The 12,342-nt window shown below is 40.9% G+C and overlaps 1 protein-coding gene across 4 annotated transcripts in view; it reads left to right on the top strand.

The window, feature by feature from the left end:
• Positions 1 to 12,342, top strand: part of PLCE1 (phospholipase C epsilon 1) — a 359,604-nt gene that overhangs the window by 304,683 nt on the left and 42,579 nt on the right. For all 4 annotated transcript variants that reach the window (XM_081553509.1, XM_081553501.1, XM_081553520.1 and 1 more), the window contains 4 exons: positions 535 to 700; positions 3,841 to 3,948; positions 5,058 to 5,174; positions 8,472 to 8,630. In XM_081553509.1, the coding sequence (XP_081409635.1) occupies positions 535 to 700; positions 3,841 to 3,948; positions 5,058 to 5,174; positions 8,472 to 8,630 (550 nt within the window). The remainder of the gene's footprint in view (positions 1 to 534; positions 701 to 3,840; positions 3,949 to 5,057; positions 5,175 to 8,471; positions 8,631 to 12,342) is intronic.

The following is a 12,342-nucleotide window of genomic DNA, read 5'->3' as shown; positions in this document are numbered from 1 at the left end:
GGTGGGGGAACCTTAGTTCCGCTGTGTGGTGCAGCCAAAAAATAAAATTATTTTTTAAAAAAAGATAGGGGAAGGAGATTAAAAGATACAAGTGATACACATGATAAATATAAGAATTAATGTACAGCAGAGGGAATATAGCCATGTTTTATAATAGCTTTATGGAGTATAATCTATAAAAATACTGAATCACTATGTTGTATACCTGAAACTGGGCTTCCCAGATGGTGCTAGTGGTAAAGAATCCTCCTACCAATGCAGGAGATGTAAGAGACGCGGGTTCAATCCCTGGGTTGGGAATATCCCCTGGAGGAGGGCACAGCAACACACTCTAGTATCCTTGCCTGGAGAATCCCATGGACTCTCCCATGGACCAAGCCTGGCGGGCTACAGTCCATGGGGTCACACAGAGTTGGACACGACTGAAGCAACTTAGCATGCAGACCTGAAACTAATATATTTTAAGTCAATTATACTTCAGAAAAGAGAGTATATAGTTTTCCTATACAAGCCTGAGAAAATTGTTTCTCCTAGGTTTCTAATGGATAAAGATAATTTTGCCTCGAAAAATGATGAGTCACAGGAGAATGTTAAAGAAATGCAGCTGCCCCTCTCCTACTATTACATTGAATCTTCACACAATACCTACCTCACGGGCCATCAGCTCAAAGGAGAATCCTCAGTAGAACTCTACAGCCAGGTACCGAGAATTTCACTGGGAATGTGGTTTTCATTAACATTGCTTACGTAACCCCCAATCACAGAAAGTTGACCCCAGGCCCCTTTGATGAGCTTATATGCTGTTAATTGTGAAATGTGAGGAAACATGTTGTGTGGGAAACTGCCGATATATACGGCTGTTTTCTTTCCTTTTTTTCTCTGCTCCCCATCCCCCCATCTATACTTAACCTTTATTCTAGGCAAAAATAAATAAATAAATAAGTAGTAGTTTGAGACTCATAGCTTTTAGATCTTGGTTAGTCTGACCTACCCCTACTAAAATTAGATTTTCCCATGAGAAAACTATCTAATTGCTTGCCTAGATGCTAAATAAATCAATATATTGTAGTGGGAAAGCATAGTAGAAAATGCAACTGTCTATGAATATTCCCAGAATATTGTTTGTTTTGTTTTGCAATTTGTTAGAAAATTAATCCATCATTATGACAACCAACTTACCAAAAAAAAAAAATCTGCAAAGGGTAGGCAGTATCCTTACACACTTAAATTGATGGGAATGTTCTCGAAAACTCAGAAGGGTCTCTGGACTAGAAAAAGCACATCCTTTTCACCTAAACATCCAGCTCTCAATTATCTGTATGGCTGCTGCTTCTGTTGTATTTTCTGCAACACCTTTGTCTATGCTGCCTGTTTTCTGAACTCCCACAAGATGAGTTAATTGTGGGAGGATCTAGCTAGGTCCTGTGTATGTGTGTGTGCCCATGTCTGTGTGTTGGGGGAAGGGGTCCAAGTGTAAACATTATAACTGTATTGTATACATAAACACAGCACACTTGAGCTTCCTTTATTCTTCAGATTACTCTAGATATTCCTCGAAGCATGGGTTAAACTTCTGTCCCAAAGCTTATCAGGTATGGAGTATGTCTTTTAAACTCACAAGTTTAAGGTGCCTTTATTATGAAATGAAGATGTGTTCTTAGAGTCATGATTTTCGGAATAAGTGTCTGTCAAGGGACCTCAGCTGCTGACATCGAAGAGCTGACATTAGAGGGTCCCATGCCCTGCTCCCACTGCAGCCGAAGATTTGCTGTTTTATGTGCTTTCTATATTGGCCCTCTGTTTGCGCTGAGAATTCCAAGGTTAAAAGAAGTTTCAAATCTACTGTTCTAAGGGAAAGAAGTGAAATGTGTGTGTGTGTATGTGTATGTGTGTGTGTTTATTCCAGGAAAATAAGCAGGGTCTTGTGTCCTAGCTTTAATTCCTACTACACTTACCTATTTGACATCAGGGAGGTTTTCTTTTTTAATTTATTTTTTCAGGGACATTTTCTTTTTAAACTCCTAACATTACACCCCAAGCCTTTGAATAAAGCACAGAAACTCCTCAAATAGATTCACATTTGTGATTAAACCTAGTTTGAGGCTCCCTTTTATTTCATTTCTTACCACGCTGCTGTCCCTCAACTCCTCCAATTACCCCCTAACATTCGTTACTTATGGGGTCGTTGAGAAGTGAGAGAAAGCCCTGTTCTCACCTGGAATTTCCAGCCCTGGTTCTCTCCTATTCTAGCGGTATGTGGAACCTTTCATGTTATGTGGACTTTAATACAGACCTTTAATCTTTTCATGCTGAAAACCCATCTGGTCTGCTCCCGGTCAGTGAGCATTCTTCCCAGTATGGCTCACTACAGAGAGCCTCACGCCCAGCTGTCATGTTACACAACAGTTTCAGCCCAAAGCAACACACCCCTAGATACTCTAATGCTGAAAAATGCTGAGGGCCTTGGGATTCTTTACCACAGAGTCAGTTCCCCATGGGATGAGAGGTCACCTAGGAAAACTGGGTTCTATATGGTGTGCAAAGGGAAGAATCTAGCAAGTATCTCATATAAAAGCATTAAGGGGATTCAACTATCTAAGTTATGTTGTAGCAACTATAATGGCCACTAGCCCCCAGTTACTGGATTGCTGTTACATGAAAATAGGTATGTGGATTCTTAAATCAGAGAGTTGGCTGATTCACAGATACATACACCTCTTAGCTTGGTTGAACCTTTTGAATATCATCATTTTTAAGATGGTCCACACATAGAGTCTATGGAAGAAGTTGACCCAAGCTAACATTACAGAGATGCCACCCAAACACGTGGGTCAGGAGCTCTGCTTCCAGCTTTAGATCCAGGAAAGCAGAGAGGTATCATCTCATCTAATTCATCGGTAGTGTTTCCTGGAGTTCTTTGCTGAGGAGGTCATGAGATAATGTATCAGAGCTTTGGGGGCAAGTGTATTATGATTAATTACTGATGACTGCTCTGGGTATGGAAAAGGGGAGTTTATGGATTTATTTGCCATCTCTGCTGTGGATGCTGTTCTAGGATTAGACAGCAAACAAATTCCTGATAACTCCTTGCTTCTACCCTTCTCACATGCTACATGTTCACAGCAAAGGTATTAGTTTTGGGCCTAAATAGAGGAGCTTTGGGCTTCCCAGGTGGCACTAGTGGTAAGGAACCTGTCTGCCAATGCAGGAGACATAAGAGACACGGGTACAGTCCCTGGGTCAGGAAGATCATCCCCTGGAGGAGGGTTTGGCAACCCACTCCAGCATTCTTGCCTGGAGAATCCCATAGACAGAGGAACCTGGCAGGCAACAGTCCATAGAGTCACAAAGAGTCAGACACGACTGAGGCAACTTAGCACCACACAGAGAGGAACTTTTATCCTGATTAGATTTATATAAATATTTCAGTTCATTAAGGAATCAGTGTCTTCATGTCCTCATCAGCACCTGTGTCACCTCCTCTGACATCTGCTCAGACAGAGCTCTAGCCTGGCTTTTTCATTTCAGGATATACCATATGTAGGTCCCTTGAAGGATCAAAGTTGATGGGAAAATGATCATATGTTATTGCTATCAAATTTTACCTTTCACTAGTATTCAGCTCTGGTCAGCACTCTTTCCACCTTAATCTGTTCTATCCCTTCCCCACCTGTGATAAATTGTGGCCTTTGGCCTACATGCAATGTTTCTTTTTAATCTTAGGCCCTTCTGTTTTAGCCTGGAGCGTGAACACTGATATGTGGAAGCCTGTGCTGGGTTTAATTTGAGGCTTTATCTCCATTTGCTCATCTGGGGTGGATTCACTCATTGATCCCACAGGTCCTCCTGCAAGGCTGTAGGAGTGTAGAGTTGGACTGCTGGGACGGAGATGATGGAATGCCCATCATTTATCATGGACACACCCTGACAACCAAGATCCCCTTCAAGGTAATGCTTCAGAACTTTCTTTAGATCAGATCACAAAGAGTCATTATCTTCATTTCGTCATTTAAATAAGTGACTCTTCCAAGTTACACCTTAGGTTGGGGGTTCTTATCCTGGGGCTTAAGACTTCTCCAAATTGTGGGGATGTGCACATGTTCATTTTTCTGGGAGTTGATCTAAAACTCTCCTTAGATTCCCATTCAACCAAAGTTTAGTAACCATTACCTTAAATTAGTTATCATATAATAATGTGGTTGCAATTTTTGTATCATAAAATGATATATAAAAGGCAGGAGTTGTTCTCTTGCTGTAAGAATTAAAGATCATTTTTCCCAGTGTTCTGCTGACAAAGACCAACATCATGTGTCGGGAGAGGATGAAATAACATTATAAAGTAATGAGAACTCCACCTTGGGAGATGGGTCATCCAGAAAGACTGGTCTCATTGTATTATGATGTCAGTTTCTAGGTAGTTTATTTGTTCATTGTGCAATTATAAACCTCAATCAGAGGGTCTTTGGCTGTGGCATCATTTTTTTTTTCTGAACTGTAACTGGACTGAGAAGGAATATTACTATTTCTGTATTATATGTGAAGATAATGGCTAAAATATATTTTATCTTCAACTCATTTTCCTATTCAGCCTTCTTTAAACTTTTGGTGCCTTATGCTGAGGAAAGGAGGGATTGATAACTGTGCTTATGTACATACATAAATATAGATGATATATGTCTTATTGGCCCAAGTAGATTTGATTATAAACTCCTTGAAAGTAGGAAAGTATCTTATGCGTCATTATTTTTGATACTGTAACTAAACAATGTATCTTACCTATAATATACTCTATGTATATATTGATTAGTTAAATTGAAGATACTGATAACTGTTCCTCATAGTATGTGAACAATACTTAATATGAATAGTTTAATGTCTTTATAGAAAATAACCTATCGTATTGCTTAACTTGAAAATATATTTAAAAAGATAGAAACCACTTTGGCCAGAGTCTTCTGCATACACCAAGTTAGATGCTTTCTGTGGCTATTAGTACTTTGCTTCCTGACACCCTGGGCAGATATCTGAGCTCTGATGAGACATTTTGGCCCTCACAGGAAGTGGTTGAAGCCATTGATCGCAGTGCCTTCATCAACTCTGACCTGCCCATCATCATATCGATTGAGAACCACTGTTCATTGCCTCAGCAACGAAAAATGGCAGAAATTTTCAAGGTAAGGTATCAGCTAAGTGACAGGTCAGTGGCCTGGTCTTTGTCTTGTTTGACTATTGTTGGGCTTAATTTGGGGCCACCGTGGACCACACCACAGCTGGACCTCAGCTGTGAAACATGTATAGTTAGATCCCTCAGACCTGAGAAATGGGGATGCTCCTTTGAGCTTGGGGCTCTCTCTTGAGTGGTTCATCTTTTCAACTAATGATTGAAGCATTCTTCTTTGGTCTTCTGGCAATTTCCAGAAAGCCTTCAGAGGTAAAAGAAGACCAACTCTCCAACACTTTTGGAATCACAAATCAGGGGTGCCAGGATGTCATCTGTCAGTTATATATAGAAAAGCTGAAAATATTTAAGGGCAAAGAAGTCAAATGTTCTTGTGGCCCAACTTCAGATACAGAGATCCATGTTGGCAAAGAGGTTAGACTGGCCACAACAATCGCTGTTAACACCCAGCTCTTCCTTATGCAAAGAAACTATAATGCAAACAGATTTAAAGGCAAATACTCCAGTATACTTCCCCCTTCTTCCACTGGTAGAGGCATTTATGGGAATATGGCTCTCAGTGGGAAGGAGGGGCATGGAGAGAAGAAAACGTTCCCAAATACAAAACTAGTGCCAACAAAACTAATTAGCCTTTCATATTGCCTTTTCTTTGCCATCATTTAGAATGATGGTCTCTAAACTTTTTTTTAAATAATGTTATTTATTTATTTTGTGTGCTGGTTTTTCTCCAGTCACAGCGAGCGGGGTCTACTCTCCAGTTGCAGTGCGCGGGCTTCTCATTGCGGTGGCTTTGCTTTTGCAGAGCACAGGCTCTAGGGCGCAAGGGCATCAGCAGGTTAGGCCTGTGGGCTCAGTAGTTTCGGTTCCTGGGCTCTAGAGTGCGACTCAATAATTGTGGCACATGGGCTTAGTTGCTCTGAGGCATGTGGGGTCTTCCCGACCCAGGAATCAAACTCACATCTACATTGCAGGTGGATTCTTTACCACTGAGCCACCAGAGAAACCCTCTAAACTTTTTTGATTGCATACCTCATCAGTAAAATATGCCATGTATTCCTATTGTGTATATTGACTTATTCATAAATTATATACATATCCTACTTATTAACATATTTCATATATTAGTTAAAACATGCAAAAATAAAATATAAAAGACAGTAACAGAAAGGATGAAAGTAAAGACTAGGATTTTAATGCTATTATTTATTAATGATACAAAAACCTTTTGCTATCATAAAAAAATTAGGACTGTTTATTTATTATCTAAATTTTTAGTTGGAACAATGTGATTGAATACACCTCATTATTTTTGAAACTTTTGTGATCGCTGATTTGCATGTCTAGTTTTTAGTTTATTATTTCAGTATTTGTCTTTAATAGCTATAGTAGCTGATAAAGATGCCTTACAAAGATACCTGTATACAGATGGAAAAGGGTTGCCATTAACTGCACTTGTTAAATCGTGGTACTCATTTCTCAATTCCATTAATGAGGCAAAGGTTCTTGTTGGAATTTGGCTAGAGAGTTTGTATGTAAAGGTCTTGCCTTTATATACTTTTATATTTTAGGGCTTCCCTGGTGGCTCAGATAGTAAAGAATCTGCCTGCAATGCAGGAGATGAGAGTTCAATCCCTGGGTCAGGAAGATCTCCTGGAGGAGGGAATTGTGACCCACTCCAGTATTCTTTTCTGAAGAAGTGCATGGACAGAGGAGCCTGGCAGGCTACAGTCCATGGGGTTGCAAAAAGTCAGACCAACTGAGTGACTAACACTTTCACTTTCACTTTTATATTTTTAACAGATGAGTTCAAACTCCACTTAAATCCTTCATTTAGAGGAGTTTGTAACCATTAGGAAATCTGTTTCCAAGTGTTTTGACTGTGCATACAGTGAGTGTTTATGTTAAAATACGTTGTTTCCTACAACAAAATCACATGACAATAGAAATATCTTTAGACAGCTGTCTTGACTCTTTCCAGAACACAAATTTTATCTAAAAAGCAACTGCTTTCTCAATCAGTGTTAAAACATTACACTTATCATACAGGAACAGACTAATAGTGATTTTATAATCATCATCATTTGGTAACGAAGTGCAGCACAGAAAAAGTCAGAAATCTTAGGAAACTTTTTTTTAAAGAACATTGCATAACTTAGAATACTCCTTTGACTAAGTGGGCTTCACTGGTGGCTCAAACGGTAAAGAGTCTGCATGCAGATGCAGGTTTGATCCCTGGGTTGGGAATATCCCCTGGAGAAGGAAATGACAACCCACTCCAGTATCCTTGCCTGGAAAATTCCATGGACGGAACCTGGCCGGCTACAGTCCATGGTATCGCAAAGAGTCAGACACAACTGAGCGACTTCACTTTCTTTGAGTAAGTGCATTTTCCTTATATAAAGTGTGAGCTTCTGTATGTTGTAAAGGATTTTCATAATCACTTTTCATCTCATTACAAAATATTTTAAAGAAAATCTGTTTATGAAGTTAACCACAGTGGTCACCATGGCACCCAAACTGTGATCATCTCAATAATCTGGTACCAAATAAAGATATGAGGGACACACCTTTGGTTCCTCTGCATCAGTGGAGACCCCTCGCCAGTCCTGCAGGGACCTTTATGAAAAGCCCCTGACATAAGACTGAGGGTCCCATTTTCAATCTGTACATTAAGCACTAATAATCTTCCATTTTTGTTCTGTTTGCATTAAAAAAAAAAAAAAAGACAACTAGAAATAGAAACTGCCATATTTTCTACCCTCACCCCAGGGGATCATCCTGTACCTTCCCCACACCCACCTCCTTGGGGGACACAAATGTCCCTTTGGAGACCAGTCCTCAGGAAACCTTTGTGAGAATGGCGTCTGCAGTTCTTTTTACCAAATGGTGACAAATTCTCCCTGTTATTTTTCGTTTTGTCCCAACTTCCCACCTTCTTCAAGGTTTGTATCCTCTGACCTCCTGCCCACATCTGGAGCAGTCCATATTCTACAAACCACAGCCTCTGACTGAATCTCTTTTTCTTCTTTTGTACATCAGACCCCAGAGTATTTTCCTAAACAGTTAGAGCTGCCCTCTGGATAGTGGCCTAAAACCCTCTACCTGGTTTCTCACTACCTCCCTTCTTTCCACCAAGAAACTATGCAGAGGGGTGGGGACATATGGATACAACTTCTTTCCTAGTTCCTCTTCCTGGGATTTTTAGAAGAATTCCATTGAGCTGAAATATCTAGCCAAGTGATTCAAGGATAGACAAAAGTCATTGATGATGTGTTTTCCTTTATTGTTTTAGACTGTGTTTGGAGAAAAACTGGTGGCTAAATTCTTATTTGAGAGTGATTTCTCAGATGATCCAATGCTCCCCTCACCTGACCGACTCAGAAGGAAAGTGCTTCTCAAAAATAAGAAATTAAAAGCCCATCAGACACCGGTGGATATCTTAAAGCAAAAGGTACGCTCTGTTAAAGAGGTTACAGGGATGCTGCTCGGCCAGAACAAAGAAATTGATGTCATTCTAAACTTTCAGCCAGGTAACCAGTTTTTGGAGATTCCCTTTCCTTGAATGATATATTTGAGTTTTGGCTTTTGTTTTAATAGGCTGATAAATACTCTCTTCCCACTCTCCTAAAATTTTATTTTGAAAAATTGATGTAGAATGCACCTCATTATTTAATTTATTCTGGGAAGAATAATGTGCGACCTTTATCTCTGGACCTGGGCTTCACAGTTCTCAATCCCTCAGTGGTCACTGGAGTCCCCTTTAGGAAGAGTCCCTGCCCCTGTGGACCACTTGAGCATGGGGTTGTGACCCCTGAGGTCAGTAGTAGACCCCCAGTAGCAGCAGCTCTGTGGTCCTAGCCCTGTGGAAGCTGGCACAGTGCATCACTGTGGTATGTGGACCCCAAGGCACTTCTGTATGTGCCTCACTCATGACATCTATACTCAGAGCACCCCAAACTTGCCTTCACAGGAGGGCCCTCTGCCCGAGGATCTGTGAAAAAGTTCAGGTCCAGGACCGGTGAGTCCATATGCCAGGTTGCACTTACTCATTGCACAGAATGACAGCTGCCAAAACTATCTGCCCTACTTAGGAGGGCACTGTTGGCCCCGAAACACACTTTTCAAACTTACCACCGCCAAGAGTTGCTGCATAAACCTCAGCCCCCAACAGGAGGAGAACAGTATTTATTTTGTATAAATATATAATAGATAACATGAATTATATACAAACGTAACATACAAAAACAGTACTTGTCAAATAAATCAGCCCAGTCAGACTTCTATTTGATCAAAAAAGGTCTGGCTTTATTTTTTTATTCACATAAACATTATATTATCATCCCTCTGATGCACATCTCACTTCTGAATTTTAATTCCAAGGTAGATGGATAGACAGACAAAGGAAAGGAAGGGAAGAAAGGAAAGGTAGGTAGATAGGTAGATGATAGATAGAGAGATAGATACAGATAGATGATAGACAAGACATAAAACCCTAAATGTGTTTACTGCCTGGATGAAATCAGACACCCCCTTCTTTCATTTCTTAAGACTCTCTTAGTAGCTCTGCATCCTCAAATGTTCTTTTTACTGCCTGGAGTGGTTTTTCACCTCATCTCCTGTATCACTGTAAGACTGTTGCTTGATCAGTGAGAGTTCTTCTTGTTTTTTTGTAAAGTGAGAAGAACAATCATGAAGAGAAGGTGCTAAGGGAAAATTAGCCAACCACAAGCTTGTTCTCAGGCAAGCCTGTTTTTAAAAGAGTGCCCAAACATGTTGAAAAATCTTGAGTCTGGAGATTGGTTTCTTTTAAAGATCCAAACCTGCATGTTCCTAGAAGTCTTCGTGTACCCTGGAGGTACACATTGCCCAATTTGACCATCATGCACAGCTCTGGGCCAAGAGTTGCAAAAGCAGCCAGCTTCAGGGGCCAACCAGGAAACATAAACATACAAGCCAGCTGGATATATAACAGCTGGGAAGTGGCAAGGAGGGCAAGGGAGTGCACATCGCTTCATGAATGAGCAGCCCTAATTAAAACTTCTTAAAACACTGCATCAGCCAAACAAGTCTGGTCTGGAGGTGAAGTCAGCGCTAAGTGTCACCAGTTTGAGACCTCTACTAGGTCTGCCTTTGTCCAGATCTGCACTCCCCGAAGCTGCTGCATTTACTTGGGTTCCAGAAGCCATGAGACCTACACAGATGGGCTTTGTTATGAAGCCGTTTGACTGAACTATTAGCATGTGTATGCTTATGCCTGGCCCTCCTCAAATTCTGCAGAAGAAACTGACTCCCCAACATAAAAGGCACTTTTTCTTTGGCAGCACTGTTCCTCCACTCTGCTTTCTTTATCCAGAAACTAATGCCCACATCTCAGTGCCAAGCAGATCCAGCTGCCCTCTGCTCTGTGGTCTTCAAGACGTAGTTGGATGCTCTTGTAGCTGCTGCCTTTCCTGTTCTTTGCACATTTGCAGTGACTTACACAGTGTCCACTCCACTAATGAATAGATCGGGTTGTTGCAAAAGTCTTCTGTATGTGGAGCCCGAATCTTCCTTCCTGTTCCTCCTACTCTTTGGAACAGCTTTCCTCTGCAGCTGCACAGACTAATTGCACATCTTGAAAGCCAGCATGTGTCTTCTCACCAGCTTTTCTCTTCTCCAAGCTAAATGTTCCTGTTGTGTCAACAGTGCCTCACAGGATATGACTCTTCCATTAAGACTATTTTGATATTCTTACATATGTGAATATGCTTGAATTTGTCCATCTTTAAACATGATTTCCAGAACTAAGTCCATGCTCAGGGTCTGTCAACTCATGAACAGTGTAAGCATCACCTCTATTAATCTGAACTTTATACCTCAGTTAATGCAACCTCAGACTGTTCTCACTATTTAAATTCTTTAACACATACCAGGCCCATGTTGAGTTTGGGGAAAACAAAAAGTTCAGTTGTTTTCACAGGACTAAACTTAGTCTCCCCATATTTCCAGGTTTACAATTAATGTTAACCTTCCACATAGCAGCAGCCTCACATTTATCGCTATTAAATTTGCTCTTCTTGGTTTGAGTATGTTATTACAGTATATAAGGTTCCCTGTGGGTTTTAACATTATTCATCCAATGTATTTATTAGCAGTTTTCCATACTGTGCCTTCGCCCAGATTGCCCTTGAGCCAGACAGCCCAGTGGAGAGCCCTGTGGCCCTTCTTGCAGGACCTCACTGGAGTTTAGGTGATTATCCCTCCTGTCTGGTTCTCTGTTCTCCAAAGCCCACATTTCTGCAGAATCTGGTTCAACCTCTTTCTTTATAGACTAGAAATTGAGGTCTAGCCATCTATGGGACTTTCTCCAAGCCTCCCAGCTCATAGTGGCAGAGGCAGGATTCTGATTCAGGTCTTTAGGAAAGACCTTGTCAAAGACAGTCCAGAAGTCAGGATACATTGATAAGAACCACTGGGGCAGGGACTTCCCTGGTGGTCTAGTTGCTAAGACTCTGACTCCTAATGCAGGACAACTGAGTAGCAGTTCGATCCCTGGTAAGGGAACTAGATCCCATATGCCACAACTAAAGATGCTGCATGCTGCAGCTAAGACCCAAGGCAGCCAAATAAAGAAAGAAAGAATCACTGAGGCACTTTCAAAGACACAGAGTCTTAGGTCTCAAATCTGCCTAACTAAATCAGAATTGCCATAAGGAAGTCCTGGTAATCTGTTTACTTAAGAATAATTTTTACCATCCTGAAAGTTGGAAGATGCTGCTTATCTGTTATTTTCCAAAAAGTGAGTTACCGTACCCAAAAGGTCTAAACAGGTTACTGTATGGGAGATTTTTTCTTAGTAAACTCGTTCTACTTCTTTCTAGTCGCCTCTTTATTTTCCGTGTTCTCACAACCAAAAAATCCATTCTGAGACTTTGTCATGTATCACCTTGCTATTTCCTACCATTTGACTTCCACAACTTACTTCTTCCTCCTTTCGGAAAAATGGGACAATGTAATCCCATTATCAGTGTTTTAAGCACAGTTCCAGACCCTGGTGATTTTCCAGGGAGTTCCCTGGTGGCTCAGATGGAAAAGAACTTGCCTGCAATGCAGGAGACCCAGGTTCAATCCCTGGGTTGGGAAGATGCCCTGGAGAAGGGAATGGCTACCCATTCGAGTATTCT

This window comes from Giraffa tippelskirchi, chromosome 2 (genome assembly GCF_054371585.1).
Source record: "Giraffa tippelskirchi isolate mGirTip1 chromosome 2, T2T-mGirTip1v1.2.pri, whole genome shotgun sequence".
Lineage (NCBI taxonomy): Eukaryota > Metazoa > Chordata > Mammalia > Artiodactyla > Giraffidae > Giraffa > Giraffa tippelskirchi.
The sequence above is the reverse complement of the archived record's forward strand: the minus strand, read 5'-3'. Positions and strand labels throughout refer to the sequence as shown.